We start from the raw sequence: 27,750 nt of genomic DNA on the forward strand, positions 1-27,750 counted from the left end.
CCACAACATGTGTCACATTGTGTCATTGAGATAATACCCAAAAGATATTGTTTCTCCCTAATTTATAATGAAATCCTTCAGCTTCCCACATATGCATACACACATCTTGCTGACACATCTGGTGTTGTGGCAGACGAATACCTGCATTTACACTCTTAGAAATAATTGATCTAACCTTTACCACTAGGGGCCTTCAGAAGCGCACAGCTAAGACATTTTTGAAACTATTGACTAAATTAAAATATTGTGCTGCATATGTACAGAGCGAAACTCACAGAGGATTGATGGAAAGGAAACCGAAGGAAGACATGCCTTCCTATTGCTCTCTCTCTCAAACGCTGCTACAGGGGCAGCTTTTACAGACTCATGGAATTGCAATGGCCATTGGTGGCTGAAAATAAAAGTAGTGTCAAAATAGATGGGGGTGAAATCCCATTGTCTCAACCCCTCTCACTACTTAAAAGGGCACAGAAAACCATCATGTGCTGGAACAGCCTGAAAATATGCGGCAGAGTAACTCCAACTCTTGTGAAATAATCCCGCTGCTTTCAAGCTGGCCAATTGCAACTTGGGGAAGCTTGTTGAAACTTTGCTCTTCTCCAAGTGCCCCATATCACTGGCACAGCCTAGAAGTTTCTGAGATACAAGGAATGACTCAGCTATTGCCACCAAGCTGCAGAAAAGCTTCTGTTCCTCACAGATGAACTGAGATCCTGAGTAAAAGCTATGTGAATTGAAGGAATTTCAGGTGAAGACTAAGTGAACCTTTTATTTGCTTATGTATTGGAAGTTCCTTTATGAAGCTCACATTTGTGAGTATTTCAAACTCAGCTAAATTTTTCATACTGACACTATGAAATGAGCATCTCCTTCTTACAGCCTTGAAAAATACCAACACAGATGAATCTGGAGCTGAATTTTAGCTCATTGTAAAACCGAAAAGCATAATGAGTTCAGCATACTCAAAGATCCCAAAGCACTCTGGCCCAAATTATTTATGTAGCAAGCAGATGGCGATGTCATTTACTTGCTGTTGAACCAGAGCAGATTTCAACTAGTGACCTAGCAGTGTAGAATCACTGCTGCCTACCAGTCCCTGCACCACTCAATCCTCCCAGGCAGGACTGGGAGCTATAGCAGCTGTGCAGCCTTTGCAGTACTTGCTCTAGCTGCCTAGCCCTTCTGAAGTGAGAGGACTCTGCCAGAAACACATCAGAAAGAGTTTTAAATAAATCCCTGGGATGCTAATGAATTGAAAAATAAGGACTCTGCTTTTAATTGACATGCTTTACGCCTCCCACCACCCTGTGAAAATGAACATAAAAAAATAAATAAAATGCAGCATTTGCTTGTTGATGTCAGAGCAGCAATTCACTTATGTGTCTTCCCCCTCAGTGCATAACAATATGTGAACTTTGAACTCAGGTCTCTCTGCCTGCTTTGTCTACTGTATCTCTTTTTTATCTCTATGTAGAGTCTGCATTCTCCTTACTCAGCTCCATGGCCAACACTGTGATGTTGTGCCAAGAAATGTCCTCCCGGTCAAGAGGTCTTGCAGTCATCAGTGCTCCTGATGTTATGTCAACATAAAAGAACCGTCCTGGATCACTGCTCCTGTCAATCGAGTATCTGCAAGAGTACACATGAAAAAATATTATGCAACCCTTGTGAAAATGGTGTGTTATAGCCAACAAAGTATCCCAGCAATGGGGATAGTGTTGTACACAGCAGATCCACATTCTTCCACAACCTAGTTATGTGCTTCTTTGACTTGCATAGGTACAGAGTGAGATGCTGGAAAAAGTTCACATGGCTAATGGCATTTAAGAGTGAGTATTACTTGAATTGAGGTGAAATACAGGAAGATTTAGAGGAAGAAGCCTCAAAGTAAGGCACAGATTAGTGCATCTGTTTTACAGAGAAAATCTGACAGTGAGGAGTATAATTTATTTTTCTAAGAGAAATAGTTATGCCCTGTCCCTAAGTAAATTCAGACAGGATGAAAATGGCTTCAGATCAGTTCATTCTCTGAGCACCTAGGTTGATGAGGAGGAACTGGTCATGTCCTTGTTCTTCCATATTCTCTCCTTCTTCGGGGGAATAAACTCCACCTGCATCCTGATGCATGCTACTGATGGAGCTGTGTCAGCACAAGGGGAGTGATGCTTGGCTTTCTCATAGCATCCAGTCACAAAAACAGCTCCCTCTGTGAGGCTGATTCATCATAATTACTGAACCTGCCTGATCAATGTCATGTCAGCTCAGTGCTGGGAACCAGTTTCCTCCACCTGTGAATGGGGGATTGTTGTGGTGCCTGCAGGCCAGAAAACCTGGGCAGGGAGGCAGCTGATTGACAGAGGTCACTGCAGTGCTTAGTCAGAGGGACAGTTTCTCAGGGTGTGTAAAATACTCAGTATCCTTCACAGGCATCACCTTGCTCTTAAAGGCACTTAGTGCAAACTGCCTTCCCAGCTGACTCTGAGCATGGTAAGGGATACTCTGGCCAAAGCCACACACGGGCCTAGGTAAATGTCACAGCCTAGAACAGAGCCCAGATTTACTGTCCTTTTTGTTGGTTCTTTCATCAGAGTGGAAGGAAATTGAAGGCATTAGTCACAACAGACAATGAACAGGGCTCATTTTTCTGAATTTTCTCCTTTCAGCATGAATGTGTTCACTGGAACAAGCATAAGAGCCTTATCTTTATATAGGGACTTATTAAACCCAGATATAAAATTCTTTTACACTCTTTTTCAGAACAATCAAAGAGGAAGGGATGGCAGGTTTGTATCCCATTCCTTCCCAGTCCTTCCTATCTCTTCTTAAATAAAGAGATTTCTCAGGCATTTGATTTATTTAGACAACAAGTATGAGTGTTCCTATATTTTGGTATAATAATTATTCTTGTATGAGGGCTATAAAAAGAATTTCTCTCTGACATTTTGAGGCCAACGAGTATCTGAAATTGAATATAGCCTTGTGATCACTGGTTCAGAATTAAGCACCAGTGTCAAGAGGCACAGGTGGATCTTTTTCTAGATTCTCCAGCTAAGTTCTCTTGTTAATAGTACCTGCTCCTGCACACTTATTTCCACTGTACTATTTAGATAATCTTCCTGAATCATTTAACAACAATCATGGCATACTTCCAGCCATCAGAATTTCACAGTGTAGGAGCTGGGTACTGGATGCTGAGAAAGTGAGGATTTGAGCCAGATCACAGTTTAAATTCCATATGGATTTAAGCTTGTGCAACATAGTATGTATCTGGGATTATTGTCTTTCTATCTTGCCTTGCCCTGTGCAGTGAAGCCTTGCCCTGTGCAAAGTGAATTTAGTCCAAGCTTAAAACATTGCCAGACTGATACTGCACTGTGTTGGAATGAATGGAAGAGACTGTGGAAGAGGCAAGAACTAATTCTTAGTATCTGCATTTTAGAAAGCCTTACAAATGGTATTTATTCTTACTTTTTTTCATCTGTTTCTTTACCTCAACATGGGGGGAAAGGAGGGAAGGAATGAGGAAAGAAAGGGCAGTGGAAAAGGAGGAAGGTGGGGAGAAAAGAAGAAGGAAGTTGTTGAGGAACAGAGTTACAAAAGAGTCTGTGCATATTTAATTTATTTTTTTTATTATTTTAATGTAATTTTGTTGATGGATTTTGTGCTTTATAGAGGGCTGTTCATCAAGGGCAGCCATTGCAAAGCTCTGAAAAAGACTAAGAAAAATCTCATTAAAAATAACAATGATCAATTCTACCCTATGATAGTCCTCAGAATTATTGTTATACTATTTTAAGCAGATTAGCAGAGAGCTGTTGCATTGCAGGGTTTGGATAATGTCAGACAGTAATCAGCAAAATAGGATGTGAGTGGAAAAAAGTTTAGGGTAATGAAATTGTGATGCAGACAGTATAATAGTTTTACTGAGGAATTTGAAGCAATGTCATGAGAAGTATGATAACCTTATCATGTAGGCAGAAAAGATAGGTATATTAAAGTAGCATAGATGAAAAAAATAATTAGACCAGCAACAGAGAGTGCAATACCATTAAGAAGAATAGGCTTTGTGTCTGCTCAGATCTCTCCTAGCTGAAGCCCACAGAATTGCTCATTTAGATTTTACTTTCTTCAAAAAATTCTAATACTCAATGTTTCAACTCCCTCCTGTATTTCCCAGGACTGTTCCTAAACACAGGCATCTCAGAAGCTGGACTAATGCACAGGTAGTCGAACAGCAGGTCAACGCCCAAAACTCTCAGATGAGAGGAGCAGCCAACCTGCTGGGATAATAAATGTGCATTCACTGGTGGCTTCTGCAGATAGTGAAAATCTGTGTGGGCTGGCCTTGGAGAAGAACAGCCTTCTCTGATAAATGGGGCTGGCAGTGGCTGGCAGCCACTATGGAAAAGAGTGCTATGATCACACAAATTTGCTCCTTTGGCTCCTTGCAGAGCTGCAGCTATGAAGCTCCCATGGCTGTAAATATACCTGTACCTTTCTTACCGCCTTATGGGAATATCTAGCTCTGCATCTTTGACCAGACACTAGATAATTTAGCAGTTTTTGAATATTTATTAGCATGCATTCAATCTACTCCAAAAGTAGCTGTGTGTTAGAGCTTGTTGACAAGGGCAAGCTTTGAAAGAGAAGGGCTCCCCCTTCTCTTTCAAAGGATGAGCAAGTTGATCACCTTGCCACAGGGATGACATCTCAGTGATGCTGTCAGGTTTTGTGCCAGCAAAGGCATGATTTTGGGGTTTGTTTTTAATGTACACTATCAGGACATGCCTGACTGGCTCATTGCAAGGCTTGATGCAGATGTCCTCCACAGCACAGAACCAGGGGAGCTCCTGCATTGCTTTGACAGAGCCCTCAGTGTGTGAGGTCTGGTTTGCTAAACCCACTGATAATTATTGCTGGCTGGAAAGACCGAGAGTGACTCTCACCATCACTGCCCCACCAACCAGACCTACTAAGGAGTGCTTGTAGGTCAATACACAATGAGAGGACAGACCTGATGGAGTTGTTGGTCACATCTGGGTCCTTGGCAGAAATTATCTGTATAGTGGTCCCAATCTCCACATCCTCAGGCACTTCCACAAAGTAAATGCTGGGCTCAAACACGGGAGGCTCATCCACATCCTCCACACTGATGTGGACAGTGGTGGTGTCACGGAAGGGACCCAGGTTCAGGAACCGCATTTCCAGGTGAGGGTTGGCACCCTCTACTTTCAAGGTGTAACTTTTCTTGCTCTCAAAACTTAAAGGCTGAGGGGAAAAAATACATCTACCATCAGACACACTGAGCCATATCATTATTACTTTTAATTTCAAGTGCAACAAAGATAAATATTTGCAGATGCAGAAAAAGCATTGAAAGATAGTAGTATTAGAAATGGCACTGTATACTTTTCCTATCTTTTATTTGATAGTTGAGCTGAAAAGGCCAGGAGAAATACTTGCAGATCACTTCAAAATACATATTCTTTCATTCTTCTTGCTCAAATGAAAATATAAGCAGCCACCACACCATTGCATTGTAATTCACACAATCTGTTTTATGCCACTTTGCAGAAAATACATGAAGAAGCAGACAGCAATGGGAGCACCTGAAAATAAGGCAAGATAGTTGGTTCCTCAAAAATGGACACGGTGGCAGGAACAAGGATGCTCACAGAGGAGGTAGAGGTCCCAATTAGCATCCTCTTTTTTCCTCTGAGGACACTGGAATCTTGTCTCCAAGAGCCCTGTGTGCCAAGTTAATAAAGGGCTACAGTTAAGGAGCAGGGAACATGGTCAGCCTCTCCTGCAGGTTCTTATTCCAGCTTTCATCTGTAATCCATCTGTCCTAGAAGTGAGGTTTTTTCACCTCCTCCTTTCAGTAAGTGTCCTAAACATGGGTTCACCATCCAGGTGTGATGAGTGCTGGAATTTGAATCTGCTCTTTGCCTACAGAAGTTTAATTTCAAAACAGTTTAATTATAAAGAATCCCTGATATCTTCCTGTGGGAACTCTTTGACTTCATATGAAATGTGAAGTATTATATACTCAAGTATTATTCGAAGCAGGGAGTGAGAATAGTGTCTTTTTCCCTCTTCCCTTTTCCCTTCTCTCTTTTCTTTCCTTCCTGAGACAATGGATAAAGAGTGCCAGCTTCCTCTGTTAGTAGTTACATAAATTTGATTTCCTGTCTAGATAAAACTGCTTATTTGGTATACATGGATATAGAAGTAACTAATACTGACACTGAACCTCTCAATAAATAAATTTTTCATCTCCCTTCCATCTTCTTTTCACAGATCCCTGAAGAAAATGAGGTGTCTCCAAAACCTTCTTAGAAATGAATGAAAAATTCCGTATTTAATGTGCTGCTTACCGGTCTTGGTAAGAGGTAACTGTAAGGATTTGACAAACCAGAATAACAGTATGGAAGGATCAGTCCAAAATATAAACAAAATGTCACCAGATGAAGCAACTCACGGAGGATACAGTCAAGCTGTAGTCAGAAGTTGCAAGCAGTTGTGCTGTGGTTAAATGGTCACAACCCTTTACTTGAATAATCTGGAGAGGCCTGATGCTGAAAACCAGCACAGCTGAGTTCCCTTAGCTTGCACAGATTCTGAGTGAGACAAATTTTGTACCAGGAAAGAAATGGCTAATCTCAGGGTCACTCAGTGGGGCATACCCCTCTTTGCTATATGAATAGTTTTCAAAAAGAGTGGCTTTATTTGGACATAAGGATTTGACCCTGGAATTACCACACACAGCAGCAGTTCATTTAGACTGCAGTAAGATGTCTGCTGTTCCCATCCAACCTCTTTGCTTCTTCTATTCGGCTCTTTCTCTTTGAAGACCAACCACTAGACTGACACATGGAGATGGGCAGGAAAATAAAAGAGAAGGAAGACACCAAAGAAAATGGAAGTCAAAGGTGCAAAGGTCAGTACTGTGGCAGTAAAGTTCTCCTTTGCCAGTCATAATCCATTTATTTCCTGCCATGCTCAAAGCTGGCCAGTTCTGCAGCCATGAGGTGTACATTAGTTTAAGCAGCATCAGCAGAAGATTTCCATGCTCAGGCATGGCAGCAGTGTGCACTATGGACCTCAAAACACCTTCTGAATTCAGTCAAGTCTTCAGTACTTGTCTGCTGCTACAACAGCCTCCTTCTTCAGAAGTGGAAACCTTGTAGTGACATATCAAAGCTCATGCTTTCACAGTAAATTATCAGCACTGATATCTTGCATAGGAATGCCTGACTAAAGACTGGCATTCTTGAAATTGTAAAACTGAAAATCACTGTATAGTCTGTGGCAGCAGCTACAAACAGGTGATCTAAAACTTGTTCCTGCTGCCTTTAGTTCCACCTGGTACATCAGCAACTACTGCAGGCATAGCACTTGTCAGCAAGGGGTTGGTTAGGTCTAGAAATGTAATATCCCTGGCTGCAGTCATTACTGTCTAGCAGTTGCATATTTATGTGCTATAAAAATAGCAGTAAGATATCCACAGGACCAAGCAACACTTATTGTCCATCTGGCAAGGAATGTGCAATGCAAAGGTACCTAAGCATATACTAAGAAAGAGGCCATTATATTAAGTTGTTTCCCACATGAAGAAAACTGCATGAGAAACACTGCATACACACTAAAAAGCAAAGTTTTAAAAAAAGCAGTTAAATCACAGACACACCTAACAGCTATAAAACCCAATTATGTTATTAAAACACATAATCACCTAGACCGAGTTAGAAAAACAAGAAAAATCAGACAGGTGTGCTAGACCATCACATTTTTGATGCTCCTCTTTGACTTCATTGTCAAAGATGACTTTCCCTCTTGTTTTTCTCCTGTACTAATATCTCAACACTACTGTCCCCTTCATCAGATTTGTCTCCCACGGGTGCATTCAAACCTCCTCCCAGTGCTGGTCCCATGGGGAGGGCAGGCAAGTTGTCATCTTCTGTGAACTTAGCATGCTGCAAAACACAGCCAAGGGGAGAGGCAGCCCATGGAAAATGCTCCTAGTCCTTGTCCTCCTTCTGCCAAGTGCTGACACAGGCACTGAGAGATGGGACCATGCACGTGGAATTTAGCAAGACCCATTGTGAGAAAGTGATTGATCAGGCAGTGTCAGGGGAGGAAGGTAGGACAGGACAGGGCTCTCTTGTGTGCAGTGCTGGCTGGGTAACCCACCACCCTGCTTCCGCGGGCAGTGCAAAAAGGAAGGCAGGACAAAGAGGAAGGTAGGGTGAGCATCAGTCTCCCAGGCAGGGAGCTTGGAAGGAAGTGTAAATCTCCAGGAGGTGCTCAACATTTTGTGGCTACTGTGATAAGTAGCCACAACACCACAAGCAACAGTCTTGTCAGTAACTGTCAGTTATGGCTTTCTGATGTCCATGTTAGAAGTGTTAATTATTTCGCTTGGGAAATCTGTCAAGAAATGTTAAAGGGGAAGTTTTGCTTACTTTTAAATAAGATTTCATTCTCGGTTTAGAAATTCTCTCTCCCCTCTCCCCTCTCCCCCTGTTTTGATAACCTTTTATATCAACACCAGTTGAATTTTTTTTTGTTTTCTTGGGTGGATCCAAAGGACAACTTTCCCAGTATTTGGCTGTTGATAATCGCAGCATTACATAAAGCTAGGCATACATAAAATATCACAAATGTTTACGTACAGTAGGTGGATTGAGCAATATGTACCTGATGCCAGTACATATCTGGTATGATCAATACCACATATTTTATAACTCTTCTGTACATACATGAACATGTAGCAAAGCTGTATTCATAATAACAAAGGTCAAGCTTATTGACAAATTCACTCCAAAAAACTATTTTCTTTCATTGATAAATGAGTGGAAAATTACATTAGAGTTTGAATTCAACATCTATTTCATTGCAGAAGATATGCTTAACTTTAGGGACTAATATGCACAAAAAAAAGAGCTGGGGAAAGGTGACCATAAACACATGCTTAAATGCTTTGCTGTAGGGCATAGAGGCTTGCAAGGTCAAAGCTCTCCCCTGTATTGTTCCATTTTAGTGCACAATTTAATCCCAGGACATTTAAATGGAAACTATACTTCCTTATTAGTGCACTAGATATGCTTAGCCAGAAATATGGTTACAATTTCATAACCTAGAAACAGAGTTGAACTTCTAACATTTATGTAAGATTGTAGAATAAATATCCTATAGCAGGGAGCCTAAGAAAAATAGTCGATGCCTTCCTGCATAGCCTGTGGTACAGAGTACCAGCAGTTTCACAGCTGCCATTTTAGAGACAGCTTCCTCTAGCCTAATTAGCATTTATGGATCTTCAAGCAGCAATTAAAAAAAAAAAAAACACTGCCTGGGTTTTATTGGTTTATAAATAATTCCAAGGCATGCTTTATTATTGTTTGTGGAACACCAGAGTGAAAAATATGTACAGTTCAAATGCAAATATTGATCTAATTTCTTGCATTGTAGGATAATTAAGCTACAGAGAATATTTAAATAGATAAATAGGGAATCAGTGCATTCCTTTGGTGGGAAAAGACATGTTTATGCTAATGCTGTTTCCACTTTATAAAAGTTGTTCCTAGGAATGCAGTCTGCTTTCATATTTTAGCAATAAATGTTAAAGAAATTGTGTTTTACAGCCAGAAAGGGGCTATTGTCACATAATGGGAACCAAATTATTGCAGGCATAAGGGAATATTCCACATATAAAATGTAACCAGGACTGTTAGCCATATAAATTACTATGAAAAGGAAACTTTTTTACCTTTCTCACAGTGATGATGCCAACTTGGTAATTAGGATCAGTGTTAATATCAAAGACATCCAGTCCATCTCCATCCACAAGGCTATATTTCATCTCAGCATTAATGCCTTCGTCCAGGTCTTTAGCAACCACACGGCCCACGGTGGAGCTGATGGGAGCAGACTCCAGCACACTCATCTGATAATGCTCTGGCACAAGCAGCACAGAGAGAGAGAAGAGAAAAAACAGGCTATGAAGAGGAACAAAAACAACTGCAAAGCAATGCAAAGAGTGGATCAGGGAGGCCACAGCATTTCATGGCCTGCAGCGTCTGTAGTACATGTCCCAAAGCTGTGACAGCAGTGTGATTTCCTGTAAAAAGCCACAGCCCAGCTAAATTTCCTGGAGCAGTTTTATTTAGGTGTTTGTTATAGCAACAGGTTTGTTGAATGGGTTTTTTTAAAAACAGCAATACACCTGAAGATAGGAACTTCAACTAGAAAAATAGGGCAATTAACACCAGTGCTGTTGCAGCCATGATATAAAGCAGGATATGGAACAGATTTAATAGGACAGACATCTTTTTATTAGATCAGTTTGTACAGCAGGAATAAACATAAGTTTTGAGCACCACAAATCCTTTCTCAAGTCCCTACAAACTTCTTTTCAGCCCTGAAGAAAGCTCAGGAGCTTGCTTGCTTCTTTCAAATTTACCAGCTACTCTATTAAAATGTATTGCCTCTCCCTAAAAATACTGTCTTGAGCACATCTGTTGCATTGCTAATTTTCTTAGCAGCAAGACTGGGGAAAGAGAAACCTGCTATTTTAAAAGAGTATTTTGAAAATATAAATGTTGCATCTAAAATACTTCTCTGGCATCACGCTTTGTTTTCAAACCTTCCTTGCTGCACCCCCTCTATTGACTGCACCAACTGTTAAGCTTTACAAGACAGAATAACACCAAGGATGAGGTTTGATGAATTATAATTTTTCTTAATCAAGAGTTTGATATCAGTTACAATTCATGCCACTTTCAAAACACAGTTGGCAATGGTGTGCTCAAGAAGTTGCTCTAACAGAAGAAGAAAACTGGAAGTTGAGATTTCTTAGTGGAACACTTTGATTTAGCAACATGCAGAAACAGATGGACAAGAAGAATACCAACAAAACGAACTGCGGGAGTTTGCATTACTCAGCTAAATGAGGAAAATGTCAAAAACAAAATGGCTTGAGATTGATTTACACTACTAAAATAATCAGTTTTCTTTAAAAATCCCAAATTACATCCCTTGAAAGATTTAGTCCAATCAAAACTGAAAAGCTTCTTTTGAATTTTTAATGGCAATATAGAATTATGTAAATAAATGTGATAAATAGAAATCTTACAAACAAAGAGCAAAATATTGCAAATCTTGTTTTGAAGTTCACTTTTGTAAATACAAAGCAAAGTTTCTGATAAGAGTGAAGTTGCTAGTTTTGCATCCATTAATTATGGCTATTATATATCTTAGGTTTAACTGCATTTTGCCAAGGTTTAGATGAACCTTTCCTGTAGAACAGCCTGTATGACAACCCACTCCACACTGGCAGCACAGCTCCCAGATGCTCTCCTACTGTGGCTTGCCTGGAGTGTTGAATGAATTATCTTTCAACTTCCAGCACCACCACATGTCCCTGATTTGAGAGACATCCTCTGGAGATAGGATGAAAAGACAATCAGAGCAGCTACTAGTAGCCAAAGGCAATGGCCATGAGCAGTCTAAACACAAAAGTTCTCCTTCCTACCTTTTTCTGTAAATTAATTTCCCATCCTTTAAAAAAAAAAGTGTTGTTTTTGATAATTTTAGAGGTCAGAAACATTTTCTGAAAGGCAAAGCTGAATAATTCCTTTTGACATTTTTCTGAAGGAGAGTTCCATATCAAATCTGAATTTCTGCCCATCTCTAGTCATCACTATCCTGAGTTTGAAAATGGCTGTCATGAGAGCCAACAGCAGACATAAAACTCAGCCACCCCTTTTTGCCTGTCATGGCACCATGGGTACTCACTCTGTGGAAATCTGGGTGGATTGTCATTGACATCAGAGAGAGTGATGTTGACTGTGGTTGTTCCAGCTAATCCTCCCAGCTGTCCACCCATATCCTTGGCCTGGATAATCACTTCATAATATTCTTTTGCTTCTCGGTCCATGTTCATTAGAGCTGTTCTAATTAGGCCTGAAGTTGAGGGTGAAAAGGCATTTGGGGAACAAAAGAAAACGGCAGTTAGAGAACACACAAAGAGGGTGGAGGGCTCTTGCTCCTGCATCCTATTCCCTGTGTCAAGAATGAGACCAGGCTCTGCACTGAGTCCCACCTTTCCTGGTGGAGTAAAACTCACCCAAGTGGAATCTAGGTTAACAGAAGGTGTGAATTTTAGAGAAGTCAATTAAAATGCATCAGCTCTGGGACAGGCTGCCTGTTCAAAATTAAAGCGCTGCCTTCCAAGGAAAAGCTTTTTGGGAACAGTGTGCTACGTCGAATTAAGGCCTTGCTCCGGACGACTATCTCTGCACAAAAGCTGGAAGTGATGTTCTTTGCTAAAAAATCCATCAAGACAAGTTTTCCTGAGCACGCAGTCCTAGAGACCACCTGGAATGAACCCGCGGGCTTCGCTCGTGTCCTTCGGGACCCAGGCTGGGGCTGCGAGTGCAGAATGTCAGGAGACGCCGTCGCGCCCGCTCCGGAGGGGCCACCCTGCTCCCCCAGACCGCAGGGCATCCCTAGTCCCTTCCCTTCGGGGTAACACTACTGCGAGAGGACATGAGGTGGCAGCAACACTTCTCTTACGGAGGCTGCGAGAGCCGGCCCGGGCAGCGCCGCCGGTGCCGCGGGGCTGCCAAGCGCTCCCGCTGTCCCCGCACGGCTCCGCGTCTCCCGGCTGTCCGTCCTCCAGCCCTCCCAGCCCCACCCAGCTGTCACACCTCCAGCACCTCCAGGGTATCCCATCGAGCAGCCGGCAGTGCAGCCCGGAGATAATCCCTTGCTAGCTACACGTTTGGGATGTCCTTCGGGGTGGGGGCAAGTGTGTCAGTCTCAGGCACCATCCCAGTCGCACGGCTCAACACGCAGCACTTGCACATCAGGACACTATTAACTTGATTGATCTGCATTTAGTCTTTATTTTTAGCAGAAAGACAATATATGCGCTTAATAAAAAGCAGTAAAAAGATATTGCGTTGGCAATTATCACTGTGTGTGAAGGGAAGAAATAGCGACCCGTACAGAACAACTCGCAGTGCGCTATTTTAATCTTCCTGCGTGGAGTCCTTGAGTCCCATCCTACAAAGCTGAGTGCCTCCTTTAATGTGCTGTAGTTCCTCAGCTCCCATGGATATATAAATAAGATACGAAAATACTTGGCATTTTGGGAAGTATTTTCTCCATATATAAACACTTTGTAGGGAATTTCCACTCTTGGCTTGACCTAAAAAAAGACATCAGTGCCTAAACCCCAGGCTCTGCCATGCCTATGCTTGGGGCCTCTGGTTCCTAGGGGAGGGCTAGTCCAGGACACCCAGACTCTGAGCCAGATCAGGTACCCAGAGGTGCAGCAATGCAGAGCAGGGAGCATCCGATGCTGCAGCACACAGTCAATCAGAAAAGAAATGCTAAGGAAGGTGGTGAACATAAAACCCGTCCTTAGGGCTATGGGAAAGGCTATGGGAAAGGTTAAGACCTTCAGGTCTTCCAAAGAAATGTACTGGAACCATTTCTTTCACTAAACTGAGTGAGGTTTCTGCTTTTAAGAAAACAGTAAAGAGCAGAGGTCATGTCCTTTCTTTTCTATAACAGCCAGATGGTTTCTTAGGAAGTGGGAGACTTCTTTTATCTTCTAGGGGAATATGATTGTGGTCAGGCTGTAAAGGTATTTTGGAAAAAGGGAGGAGGGGGCTTTCAACTTTCCTTTGAAGTTGTGTTTTCACATAGACACTTGTTCAGCACCTGTGAGGACAGTGACAGAATAGGAATAGGAGCACACCTCTGGAACCAAGAGAGTGTGTTGGAAGGTAAATGGTGAGTACTCCAAATGCTACTAGAGGAGGAAATTTTGTTCACTATTGGGTGTTTTAATCACTATCTATCCATACAAAGGAGCTATTGGTCACTTATGCTCTAGCATAACATTTTAGAAGAATGTTAGAGTTGCAATTGTATTTTGTGAGCTACCAAATCCCACAGGTGAGTTTGCAGAGGGAAAGCTGATTGCAGTGCTGTGCTTGTGATAGGGAAACGGCCTCTGGCTCACAACAGTGCTTACCCTAAATGGGAGTCCAATTGCTGGCTGAGGCAGCTAAAGGCTGAGGCATCTCTGAGCCTCAGAGATGCAGGTGTAAGTTACTGGGAAGTTAATCAGAGGAGAAAAAGCCCTTTTCTGGGTTAAATACCCATAAAGTACATGATTTTGGACTTAAGGGCCTATTTTCTGTATAAGCTGCATTCTTGTGGTTAAATCTGTACTGGATCTGACCCTGAATATTGATCCTTTACTTTCTTAGAAATAATTTGATTAAATCAAATTAAAGCAAATCTATGGTTATGCCCTTATTTGTCTGTGGTTGATTACGAAAGGAGAATTAGTAGTTTATTTGTATTGTAAATATAAACAAAGCTGAGAAATAACATGCCACATCCAAGTTTGTCTTTGGCTAGAACACCTACCCCGTAAACTGCTTACTTTGGAAGAAGTTTATTCAGTGTTTTTCCTTTTGCCCCCTAGGGCTCTGCAGTGACTATTGTCTCATGAGTTTCTGACCTTAGCACTATAGATTCCCTTTAGAAACTGTCAAAATCTGTCAGATTCCACTTTTGAATATAAACCTTGGATGTATAGAGAAAAGATAGAGAAAAAGCAAGCGAAACAGAGAGGGTGTCCTATGGATAAGTGTAAGGTTATTAACAAGAGCGCCCTTAGGTAGAACTACTCCAGATTACTGCATCCTTTAGTTTGCACTTTCCAGTCCTGGCTGGTTGATAGATATGTTTTTTTCCCCCTAAGCCTTGTTATCAACTAGATCTCTTGAAGACATTTTTCAGTGATAGAAGCCAGCAAGAGTATTTACAGCACCAAACACATCCAGATCCTGAGTTGCAGAATATGGTCATGCAGAGGTGTATATCACTGGAAAAAGCACGTTCTTCTTCTGGAGCTCACTGCCACAGCATTACTTTACCCCTCGCACAGTGCTGCTCTGTCTTGGCTCCAAGCCACAAAAAGACATTTCTCTGACCACAGCTATGATGCACTGCCCTTTCTTTCTGCTTGCAACTTTTTCTTTTGGTTTTCACGCTGACTCATTCCCTGATGAAATAACATACCTGTCCGAGAGTCCACAGAGAAATATGGTTGTCCTTGGAGAATACTGTATACGACTCTCGCGCTGTTCCCATAGGTTGGGTCATCAGCATCTGTCGCTGTCACCTGGATAACAGAGGTGCCTGACAAAGAAACCATCAAGGTAAGACCTTGTGGGATAAAGAGCTGGCAGAAAAAGTACACAGTTCAAAGTAAATTGAAATGCCTAACAAGAGCTTTCCCACACTGAACTTTTTCACTTGATGCTCGTACTGCTTGTGCTTATTGTTCATACATGTAGCTCATTAGCACTAAAGGAATTAATAGGTATTGTATCATCATGCTACTATAAGAAGATATAAAAGAGCAAATACTCTATGGACCACAGTTACAGAATTGCTGAACTGACAGTACTTTGTTATGGTTGACAGAGATGGTAATTATATACTGCTTGCTTCTTTTTCCCTTGTCTTGGTTTTAAATGCTATTAGGATGCAGCTCAAAGAAGTTCCATTGCTCTGCTGACATAAATCATGAACTGTTGTAGCAGGCCCACAGATGCTGTAAGTTGACTGAGGGATGGAAATCGTACACAAGCAGTGAGCATGAAGGGATGTACCTCTGCGATAATCTCTCTGTGGGACTGCAGTTTACATTGCATAGCCTAGAGATTATACACTGCTTATGCACTGAAGTGCCTTTGCAACCCATACAGAGGCAAATATATTTCTTTATTCAATTGGTTTTCAAGGTCTGCTTCCTCTGAAGCTAGTATGGCTTGCAGGTGATGTAATTTATCAAGAACAAGAAGAAGGTGAGGCACAACTGAAATATATTTGGGTTTTGACTCCTTAAAATGTCAGACAATGCCTTTTTGAATATATCTAACCTTCTATGTAATGTTTTGTGTTACAAACAAATCTGATGTTACTAGATAAGCGCTTGAAGAGAAAACTGAATTTAAGCTAGCCATTACCATTAAGAAACATTATTTCTGACTGGAACTTCTGTATTTGATGCCTCTCTCTAGCTTTATGTCAGCATAATATTGAAGAATGAGAAGATGAAGCATATCTGTAACTTCAGGACATGAAATATATAGGGTATTATTATCTCTGCAGTGATGTCACAGAGCCAAAAAGCAATAAGCAAATAAAGACAACTCAAAAAGAAAGAAAAAAAAGTCCAGAAAAACAATATTTTATGTGATTATTTGATTTCTTATATGGAAATAATTTCTCCTGACTTGTGTCAGGATATGAAGATAGGAAAGCTGCTGTTTTTCTTCTGCATTGCTATAACAGGAGCGTCTTCAACATGATCTCATTCTGTAAAAGTAGAGGGCAAATAGTACCAGAATCTCAGGATTCACTGAACTTTGTTCAGTGCAGGCTTACATGAATTAGAAGGGGATAATGACTGTTTTCATGTCTCCATGTTTTCAAGGGCTCCTGGACAGTAGTTGAGCTCTTAGTATGAACTTGATTAGGTTGCTAAAGCTGTGTTATTTTTGGGATCGTAATGGCTGTCTAATGGACATTATTATTTCTACCACCTGATGTCAGAGGAGAAAGGGCACTATGTTACTACAAATTGTCTAAACGTGGCATGCTTGAATCACGCCTTTTTTCAGCTCAGGCTTCCCTTGGCATGTTTTCTTTCAGAGGAGCTGATGCTGGTGTAAAGCCTGAAGTCTCTTTTCTACAGCAAGCAGGCACCCCAGGATAAGCTCCTCTGTCCTGCAGCTCCTGTGTAAGGAGCAGAAGCTGAGGTCAAGGAGTCAGTGAATTTGTGTTTTGGTGACCATCTCAAATTTGCTTGAAAGGGAAAGATACTCCACAAAATCTGTCTTACCCACAGGTGACATTTCTGGAACAGAGGCTACGTAAGGCCCATCCAGGAACTTGGGTTCATTGTCGTTGATGTCTTGGATTTTGATGATAAACTCTGACTCAGGTTCCATCGGCCGGCCCGTTCGCCTGTCCAGAGCCTGCGCTCTGAGGGTGTACTGTGACCTTTCTTCCCGGTCCAGCCGCTGAATGGCATGAATGTCCCCTGTTGTATCATCAATGGTGAACACAATACCAGCTCCCTCTCCTGAAAGGATGTATTTGATCGAACCATCTCCCCTGTCCATGTCAGAGTGGAGCTGTGGAAAGGAACATGATTCAATTAGACCATGAGCTGGGAAGGCAGCTGCTGAGAAACACTTAAGCACGTGATCATCTTGAGCATTCTGGTCTCACTGTCGGGACTCACAAGCTGGTTTTAATGAACTCGCTCTGCTGAAAGAGGCAAATAGTAAAGTCTGTACTGCATAGTTGCAATTAAAAACCCTCTCCTGTCTTCTTGTTTCTGCACCCACAGCTGTGCCAAGAGAAAAGGCAGAGGCACCCAAACAGGAACAGGCTCTGTGCCTTTTTGGAATCTCACTCAACATAATAATCATCTTTTGCCCTGTTGCAATGGCCATTGAGAAGACTTGGGATAAAGTTAGGTCAGCAAAGCTGCAGACTATGCTTGTTCACATGGCTTAAAAGGAGTGAAACACTACTAGGGGTAGCATAATGTTGGGGAAAATAAGGCAAATCTGTTTGGGATCAAGGGGAAAGCAGAATGGGAGAGTTACGTAGTAAGGGTTATGATTCAGAAATATTTTAATTTTTTTCCATTAAATATTAGTAATAAAATTAGTCTGGATCCCTACATCTTCAGGAAGGAATATTGTCAAACAGTAGGTAAGGAAAGCAACAAGAAACAGTTGCTTATGCCCATGGCAGGCTATAGAAATGAGAACCATCCCAGATTTCCTAGGAAATTAGCAAACAGATTTATTGCATGACTGCTAATTAGGTCTGAGCAGCCACAGATAGCTGCGAATGCAACAGAACAGAGCAAGAGTAAACACAGTTTACTTAATTATAATCTAAAACAGGGAAACACATCATTCTGGGGACGACATTCTGTTAAACACCTGGTTCCCATGAAATACTGGAATGACTATCAAAAGCAATCAAATTGCTTAATTTCACTCATGCTATGAAAATCCACAATGGTATGCTCATACTTCCACACTTTTGAGGAATAAAGATCAATGCCCAGTGGCAGCAATCCTTCAGAACTGAAAGACAGGAAAGCAATAGACTTGAGGTGCAATAATCAAAATGGTTCAGATGTGAATACTGTTTTCCTGTGTTATTATCATTGTGGGAGATGAAAAAAAGGATAAATAATACTTAAAAAAAAAGTAGTGAAAGTGGGCTGGATTCAATTAAGCACATTTTAAAATGCATACATGAACAAACCATCTCAGAAACACGGTCAGAAGCAGGTGTGTTTAATGCTTTGATGAGCTAAAAGGACATAATCTTGGAGGACGGGGCCAAACTTAGGTAAATATTTGTACTGGAGAGAAAAACCTTAGAATAATAAACTGAATATATGAACACAGGATTTGAAGAAAGAATCCAAACAGAAATGGATAATTTCTGTCAAAAAGTAGAAGTCACACTTTGTACAATTGATTACCGACTATTCTCTCAAGAAAGAAAGAAGAAATCTCATCTCTGAGCTGTTTAAAAACATAAAAAAACATATACAATAACTTATTACATAGGAAAAGGTTTAATAGGAATGTGGACAGAATGACTTATCTGACCATAGAATTTCTAGGGCTAGTGAAGCAGGTCCTCAGCTGTTTTAGGACACACAATCCTGTTGACTGGGGAGCGGAAAGACCGTTTCCCCCAATGAAGGGTCTGGTCAGGAAATGCTCATTCTTTGAAGGGTGTCCCCCTTACTTGCCTCTCAGGTAGGTCATATGACCTATGCAAAACTTGGACCCACTTCTGATTTTAGGGCAAAGAGTGCTTGCAGCTGAAGTGGGATCCCGTGGTTTTCCATGGCATATCCCAGCCTGCAGACAGGTCTGTATGGAGGTGGCCCATGGACTCCAAGTGACTGCTAGACAGTGAGTGTTAAGGGCAGCAGCACTTGTGTGGCTGCAGGAGCTAAAGGTGCAGGTTGTGACAATGGCTGTGTCAGGCCACTCCTCCTCCTCTGCCTCCATCCCTGCAGTGGCTACTGCATCTGAGAAACAGCAGTATTTTGGATAAAAGCTGGCTGCTCTCAGGTGAGGTATTAACTGAACAGTGGAAGAACAAGCCCAGAAAAATTTGGCAGTGGTAAACAGTCAAATTTAGATGGCTGTCATGTGTATTAATTCACATGCAGACACCAGGACTGCGAACTGGCATATCTTCAAGAAACACCATCTTGTGATTAATTTAAAAAAAGACAGTTGTTGTCATTACTTATCCTAAACACCCATAACTCAGAGATTATCACTGTAGGAGCTAGTAAACAGGATTCTTCCAGAAGGAGGACACTATTATAGCTTTTCAAATTGATTCAGAACCACTAAGCTACATCTTGGGCATTTGTTTTAGTGCATTAGTGTACCAGTGAAAGAATGCAGCAGCTGAGACAGATACACATGTTAGACCTGATTGGGGAATTAGAGCTAGGCCTGATGGAAGAAAATGTGTTTTGGAACACCAACAAATCCTCATTAAATAAGGAAAAGAAAAAAAAAAGGAGAAAGAGGAAGTCAAAGTCAAATTCAAAGTCAAAAGGCAAAAATTAAAAATAAAAGAAAGAGAAAAATGAAAAAAAAATGAAAAACAAGGAAAAAAGAAATTAAAAAATAAGGGAAAAGGAACAGGAAAAGAAAATTAAGAAGAAGAAGGAGAAAAAGAAGAAGGAAAAGAGAAAGAAAAAAAGAAGCATTTTTTTTAAATAGCAGCAGACGTTCAGGAATTTTTAGAATACTTAGAAGCAAATAATGAATCAAACTCATGGGTTAAATTACACCTTCTCTCCAAAGCCTATTTGGAATAAATGCAGTTGTGAAGGAAGCAAGCAAGGAATGAACACGGCATGCTATTAAGAATTTGGGAGTACAAGAGGATCTCTGTCTAACTGTGATTTGTTAGAAACATTGGGTCTCAACCAAGGCTAGGCAGTAAGAAATACTAGCAGCACTTTTGCAGTTTCTTGTATAACCTGCTCTTTCTAGACAAAGCAAAAAAAGAGTATAAAAGACATAACACTACCAGACTGCATAAATCTGAAAGAATTTGGTGTCTGAAGGGGCTGAAGCTCACACCAAACTTAATATCAGGATGCTGTTTGGAGTATAAAAGTCACTGTGTTGGGAATGTGATCTAGTTTTAAGTTGGCTCTGTCTTATGGGTGGTACAATAAATTGTGCTGCCATGTGGTTGATACAGAGTAGGAGGAATAAATTTGTACTTTCTCCTCTGTATTAAAGAATGGATTATTGGAGGAATAAAGCTGATAAGTCCTGAGAAATTTTTAACTGTGTCAACCTGCATTGCTTCTTTTGATTAGAATAGTACAAAAAATTAAGGATGTTACATCTGCATTGGAATGACACATTTCCTGACAAAGGGCAGGTGGAAGAGAGTAGCGCTGCAGTCAGCAGCTCAGGGGAGAACCCACACAGCTCTGCTAACCAGTCTGTGACTGCATCCTTGATGTGTTTCTCCCTTCTTTCCTTCCACGGAGGTAGCACCTGCAGGGGATTTTTGTAAGGATGCATGAGTGAGTGTGGTTGATGTAAATTGATAGTCTGTGGAGAGGTTACATTTTATTCATTTATTCAGCTGCTGTGATTCAAATGCTTCTTTGAAACAGGGTTAGGGAGTCTCCAACATGGCAAAATGGTGAAGTGTGTCCCCAGTTCAATTACTGACACAGTGTAGGCTGCTCATTGAATGTGGAAAATACGTGCTGTAGCAAATGGTTTCCCTGGTTCATCCTATTAGCCAATAATGGCCACCTCTAGGAAAACTGAAGCCTTGTATTTATCTGTGACAGGACCAGGAACCCTCTGAAGCTGAAGTACTTTAAATCACTATCATAGCACTGGAGAAAAGCAGAAATTGTACTGACTTCACATCAGGAGTTTCTTTTATTTTCCTGTCCAGAACATATTTTGCACCTTGCCTTAACAGCTGTCCAGGAAACTTCACAGAATCATAGCAGCTTTGGAAATCGTATTAGGCAAACCTGGACCTATGGTGCTTTTTTGGTTGCTCCAGTCATACAGAACCAGCCAGAACCAGCTGTACAACTGGCTCTGTGCTGTGCATTCTTTCTCCTTCTGACAGGGGTTTGGAGAGAGCAGATGGATAAAAGCAAGGCCTGGCTATGAGGATGTTTCAGGATGTTGTGGGTGGTATCAGTTAGAAGAGGCCCTGCTGGGCCTGGTATGGGACCCAGGGCTGTTTCGGAGCGCTGGTGCGAGCAGCCAGCAGCAGACTGAAAGCCCTGTTGCACCTCCACCCCACTCCATGCAAGCCTTTACAGAGCTATTTTTGAGTCAGCCTGGGGTGACTCGGGCTGAAAAATTTCTGGGCCGCCAGAACAATTAATTCACCCCACAGTCTATTCCCTGCTGACCCCTTTCCTAAGGATCCCTAAGACTCAGGCAGCACAAATGCAGGCGGGCGATGAATTGTGGGAGGCTGCAGCCCCTTGGGAGCGGCTGTGCCTCTGGCTGGGTGAGGCGAGGGGAAGCCTTTGCCTCACAGGGCCTCACCGGCCTCATCCCAGCGCTCGGCCGGCGGCCCCGCACACGGAGCGGGCACGGATGGAACGCGTGAGCCCCAGAGGCCCTTTTAGCAGCAGGGCTCCCCGGTGCCCGGACTACACGGAGCACTGCCGAGAGACGAGACCTTCCGAGGGGTGCAGCCGAGTCAGCTCAGCAGTGCTGGGACTAATTGGCCCTGTTAACCGTGGGAGCTAATGAGCCGCGTGCACGCCGGTGCGAGCGCAGCCAGTGCCCAGGCAGCCCTGGAGAAGCTCCCTGGCGGCGGCCGGGGCCTCAGAGCGGCGGGCACAGGCCATGAGGAGCCGTCTTGGTGTCCTTCCCTTGGGCAAAGCTGAGCGGCAGCAATTTCAGGAGTGCTGCTGAATGTGTGTGCCAAGTGCGTGTGCTCCTAATGGCAGCACCAGGTCTAAAAGATGAGCTTTCTCCCCATGCTTGTTTGACCTAAGATTCGGCTCACAAGTGGAAGCCTGAAGTCACTTCAGATGCAACTGAGAGTGTGAAATAATAAGTCTGGCCCTTGTTCCGAAGGTGGGAATTGCCTGAAAACAAATATTAATTTCTTTAATCAATAGAGATACCAGGAGCTGAAAAGCGAGGAGCACAGATGAATGAAGACTAATGAGGTCTCATCTGGAGGCAATCACTAGTAATGCCATTGCTGTGGGAGGAAGGAGGGCACATCTTGCTGTCAGTCATGCAGGGATAAATCAGGAGGAGGTCTTCTGAAGCCTGTGGATTCATTTTGATTTATACTGGTGTGACTGAGAGCACAGTTGAGCTCTATGGGGCTACTATGAATGATAAATATGAGTCCAAACTGGGTCTCTGGATATCTAATTTTTTTTTTTTTTTCCCTGCAGATGTATCGCTTGGAAGGAAAAATTGAGCCTATATCATATTAAAAAAAAAAGCAATGAAATGCGAAGGAATTATTTTCTGACATCCTTTCTAAGTTATTTTTCATATATACCTATGTGTAGTTTCCACTTGTCATAGCTGTATCTGATATTCTAGGCATGTAAAATCTTGATTGTATTGTTCAAACACTTAAGCACATTAACTTCCTCCACATTTTTGTCCAGATTTTTCACCTTGGTGTAGAATAGAAGCAAACTTGATGCTGACCATAAAACTTTGAATAACAGGGTCAATACAGGGTCAGCAATTCAGGGTCTTTAAAAACAATGAAGGAGAATAGTTATAGTGAGGCAGGTTGTGACAGCAGTAGTCACTGGTCTGATTTCCAGCAGCTTCTTCTTCAAGGAGACACAGAATAGTAAATGCAAAATATTGCCAGGTATAGGTATAGGATGAGCTCAGGAATACATTTTACACATATCTGTACTGATGGGTAGGTTCTTGGAGTATAAGGGATCCAAAAGTAGGACCCTTCATAATTGGATTTAATGGGGTGTCCATCCACCCTTCTAGATCTGGAGCAACTTCTTTGTAGTACACAAAATTAACTTGCAGTCAAGATATGGTAAGCCAGAAGATACTCTGACCCTGAAGATTTGCAGAAAGCAAAAACTGAAATGTCAGTTTTCAAGGGAAACTGGCTATTTAATTTGATTTTGAATTACAGATTCTAGCTGACTTGATCATGGACAGAACCATGATCTCAAACTCTTCCTTTCTTTCCTAATCCTTAGATGTCAATATAACCTTGCTTTGCCTTGACATTGTAGGAGTCCCTGGAAAGATTGCTGCAGATTTTCTAACACTACCTCAAATTGGAGATGATGATTGATGCAGCAGATCTCTTTGAAATAGGCAAATATATTGACAGCCCCTTGAAATAGAAATTCTTCCCAAACAAAGGTGACATGGGGCAAAAGCTCTTGGGAGCAGAAGTGAAATTAATGCGGATGAAGTCACTGTCAGAAAGAAGGCAAAGGCACTTGAGGAAACATCCCATGTTTCACCACAATCTGCAGATACACAGGATTGTGTCCTGGATGGATGCTCTTACAGACATCCTCCCGCTGTGGGTCTTACCTTCCCAACGTAGAGAGGGTCAGTTCCTGTGTATTCCTCCAGAACAAAAAACTGGTTCCACACCCAGCTCCTCTTCATACGCTGGTGCAGCTTGTCTGACAGGTTGTCTTCTTGCCCTTCAGGGAGGGGCCTGGCACTTCCTGACAGCACAGTTGTAGTAAGGTCCATCAGTCCCCAAAAATACAAGGAGACACCAAGTCCAAACAAGTTCTTTGCATTGCTCATTCTACCTGAAGTCCACATCCGTATACTAGGACTGACTTAAAAGTCCAAATACAGTAATTTGGGTCCCTTGAGAAAAAAAGTAGGTCTTCTGTGTAGTCCTTTGAGATGTTCAGGAGAGATCCTGGTTCTCAGAAATGCAGTATCCTGTAAAGTTAAAGAAAATTTGTAAGAGGACGCCTTTTTCCTCAAGGTAAACAAGTTTTCTCAATAGGCAAATATGCTATGGAGTATTTAATCTTCTATATAAAAATGTAGGATTAAGATGCACTCCTTTTGAAAACAGAAATACTATTACCATATAAGCTGCAGACCTGGAGCCTTAGGTACATCAGGGTTTAGTCAATAAGTATGAGTTCTCTGCTTTGCTAATTTAGCTGTAGGGTTTCTTTATGATATTGATTGGCATGAGTTAAGTGCATGCTCTTTAGAAATATTTATGATCAGAACTCCTTAGAGAATACTTAAAAACAGTTCATTCTGGAAAATTATGATAGCTGAAGAACAATATTTGGCAACCATCTTTCTGTTTGGAAACTATGCCACTGTCGTTACACACACGTCCATGCACACATGTCTACATAAATACAGGTGTTATTGCTGTATTGCAAACTTTGAGTATAATTTCTGGAAACTCTAAGTTATTTCTGGTTTTATTATTCTTTCAGCCTCTCTGTTGCTTGAATTCAGGTTTCACACTCTGTTGCCTCCTCTCTGTGGAGCTGATTGCTGATACAAATGCAACATTTCTAGAATTTGAATGGTCAGTTAATCATTTTATAACCCACAAAATGTTTCATAGTGCTGACAGCCACATACTGTATGTCCAAGCAAGTCATGCTAACACATTTTTTTCTTTCACAGTCCTTAAAGACCTGTTTAGGCAAAAGAATGCTGGCCTTATCAGAGGACAGTTTCTCATCAGTCTGGGTTTTTTTCTTGTCATGAAGTCAGTTTAGCTGGGTGACTTCACTCTAAGCTATGGATTATAACTAACCTTTCCTTCATCATTTTGCTGAACTTAATGATCTAGTGCTGCATGCAAGTTACTCTGTCAAAACACTCCATACATCCTCTGTTGGTCCAGTATTTTTGCTGTTCCTTTAAAGGACACTTATTTTTTCATGACAGACTAATTAGGAAAGGCATGTGGAGCTCTGAGTCTTAAGCCAGGAGTTCACACTTCCTTTTACTGCTGTTCTACACTTTGGTGTTTAGGCTTAATTAACTGTTTTGTCCTGTGGAAATAAATGTAGCAGAAGATGTCTGTCAAATATTTTCAACTGAAATCCTTGAAAGATTTCAAAATAATAAAAAGTATTTTAGACAGTTGCATGACTTTAAAGTAAAGCCTGAGACAATGCAATGTTTTTAACAGAGTAGAAGATTATGGTTATGAATTCCCCAGTATAAAGGCTGGTACAACTGGAGAACTGGGTACACTTAGAAATCTACCGAAACAGAAATTTAAAAAATAATCCAAAAGTTGGCTGAAATCTGAAGATGGCAGTGTAAGTCTGGAAGTGATGTCCACAGGGGGAGCAGAGACAAAATGGCCATCTAGGACTAAATTTACACAAATAATGTTTCCAAGTATAAAGCCCAGAAGAAATACAACCACATGGTGCTGCTAGTCTATACAGTAGTGAAGTGTTGCAAAGTAATGGGTCCTTTACCTTGAAAAAGTTTACAACCTAAGCCTGAATAGATACAACAAAGTCAAAACTGTAAGCACAGAACATGGTAAAATTCTTCTAAGCAGGGCAATGTCCAGAACTGCTGGTTGTTTAGACACCGACTACGTAATAGTGTTTATTGTCTGCAAAGCTGAAAAATGGGGCTTTACCTAAGCAGTACAAACCCAGAAGGACCACAGCAATCTGTGTGTCTGTCACTTCATGAAGAAGTTGGCAGCTGTTTGTGAGAGGCAGGGATGTGCCTCACAGTCCCTGCTGGATGCCCACAGCCAAAGGAGTCCAAGAACTATGTGCTCAGGGCTTGCCTCTCTGTGTCCTGTGATGCCTCCAAACCTCCAATACACCTCTAAACTGGGGAAAGAAGGCTGAAGCCCTCCACACATAATGTACATCCACCATGCTCTTGGCATGTTCTAAACAACAAGTTATTCTCAGCAAAATCAGGGGGACATTATTTACAACCCATGCTTTCTGGTGAGTAAATATGGGAAAGAGCTTCACAACACCCCCCAATGTAATTTGAGGGAATACACCACTGCCTCTGCCCTTCAATGGAAAGAGAAACTGGGGGCAGGCTATGATCCAGCAACTAAGGTCCTACCTGGAGTTTCTGCTTTAAAAAATTCCATCTACTGCACAGATCAGTTACATTTTTGTTTATGTGGAAAAGAGGTGCTACAACATTATGGACCAATTCCTGTGGCAATCAGAACTGTGTTTGTAGGTGAATTCTCAAACCACAAATTCAAAACTAATGGTGTCAGATGTCTCCTGCAATTAAGTTCAGCCATCAAGGATCAACAGTGCTTAGGCAAGGTATCAAGATATTGTTAAATGAACTTGCAGAGTTACCAGTATACCTGTAATGAGGCAACAGCAAAATAAATCTGATAATCAGGATGGTTTTCATCCACGTGTCTCAGACTCCAACAATGTGGATTAAATTATCAAGAAGCAAGATAAGTAAAAGCAGTGAAAAAAGGGTCAAGAGGAGTGATGTAAATGCTTCAGGCTCTCTGTGAGAACAGCTTTTGTCATCTGAATGTGCAGTTCCATGGGGAACCTTTTTTGAAAACAGTGTACAACTCAGTGGTCCCTGGCAGCAATATCCCTAAGAACATTTCTTGTTCCAAATGCAATCTTATTCTGGGGTATGGCAACTGTCAGGAAACTTGCCATTAAGTAATGTAAAGTCTCATAAAAGGATGTTCCTTCCTTGAGTACCAGTAGTTTCCCCATTTAATGCCAGCCCATGTTGACATGGTCATATATTTTTGTATAAATGGAAGAAAGCCGTAGTATTGAAGTGGAACAGAATTTTTTTTTTCCTTTGTTAATAGCAGAGTTTCTGGTTTCTCATGCCTTTCCAAAGCTATGAGCAAGCAGGCGCAAACCCATTGCATTTTGTCCCTTGCCTAAGGGCAAATTGATACCATTAATAACAATGTTTAGTCCACAATGGCTCCTCAGTGAGACTGAAGGAGAATGACATTTTCTTTCTGTCTCAGATCCTCAGCTTAGTGGGTTAAGTTAGTTAAGCTAGTTTTATTTTAAAAGGGTTAAAGACCTCTGTTAACTCCTGGGCTGAGATGCTGCTGATCTGTCTGGGTCTCTTTTCCTGCAGTGTCACCAACCCCAGGTGTGTACTCTTGGCTTCTGCATCTGCAAGGCCTGCAGGTCGAGGAACACATTTCTCAGCAGCATAAAAAGGCACTCACTCTTAGGGTTTGAACTGTATGGTAGCACAAGCGGTGGCTGAGCTACAGTTATGGCCATGGGTGACTGAGTCTTTCGGAGGACTCATGCAGATGGCTTCTTCACCAGATGAGTGTGATGAGTGAGTACAGGGTCACTTCAGCTGTAGACACAACACTTGATTAGGATAAGAGCCAATGCTTGGGGTGTATTAGCTTGGTGGGATCTCTAGACTTAGATGATCCACAGTGGTTTTTGTCACAGATGGATGGCTCAGGTTTGGAGGCAGAATCTGTTCCTTTCAGGAAATCAGGGGGACCCAGCATACAGGAAGGGTTACTTGACATTACTGAGAGAGGCAGAACTAAACTTTTAATGTTCCCTTAATGCAAATTGTTTCTTGGAGCCCTTCAAAATGC

General features: G+C 41.7%; 1 protein-coding gene across 1 annotated transcript in view; it reads right to left on the bottom strand.

Annotated features, from left to right (window-relative positions):
- CDH20 (cadherin 20) overlaps positions 1 to 23,960 on the bottom strand; it is a 37,355-nt gene extending 13,395 nt beyond the window's left edge. The window contains exons 1-7 of the mRNA XM_058831727.1: positions 23,718 to 23,960; positions 16,937 to 17,231; positions 15,106 to 15,225; positions 11,797 to 11,964; positions 9,770 to 9,957; positions 5,015 to 5,268; positions 1,493 to 1,629 (exon numbers count right to left, since the gene is read on the bottom strand). Coding sequence (XP_058687710.1) covers positions 1,493 to 1,629; positions 5,015 to 5,268; positions 9,770 to 9,957; positions 11,797 to 11,964; positions 15,106 to 15,225; positions 16,937 to 17,231; positions 23,718 to 23,960 — 1,405 coding nt within the window. The remainder of the gene's footprint in view (positions 1 to 1,492; positions 1,630 to 5,014; positions 5,269 to 9,769; positions 9,958 to 11,796; positions 11,965 to 15,105; positions 15,226 to 16,936; positions 17,232 to 23,717) is intronic.
- Between the last annotated feature and the right edge of the window lie 3,790 nt (positions 23,961 to 27,750).

This window comes from Poecile atricapillus, chromosome 2 (genome assembly GCF_030490865.1).
Source record: "Poecile atricapillus isolate bPoeAtr1 chromosome 2, bPoeAtr1.hap1, whole genome shotgun sequence".
NCBI classification, from domain to species: Eukaryota; Metazoa; Chordata; class Aves; order Passeriformes; family Paridae; genus Poecile; species Poecile atricapillus.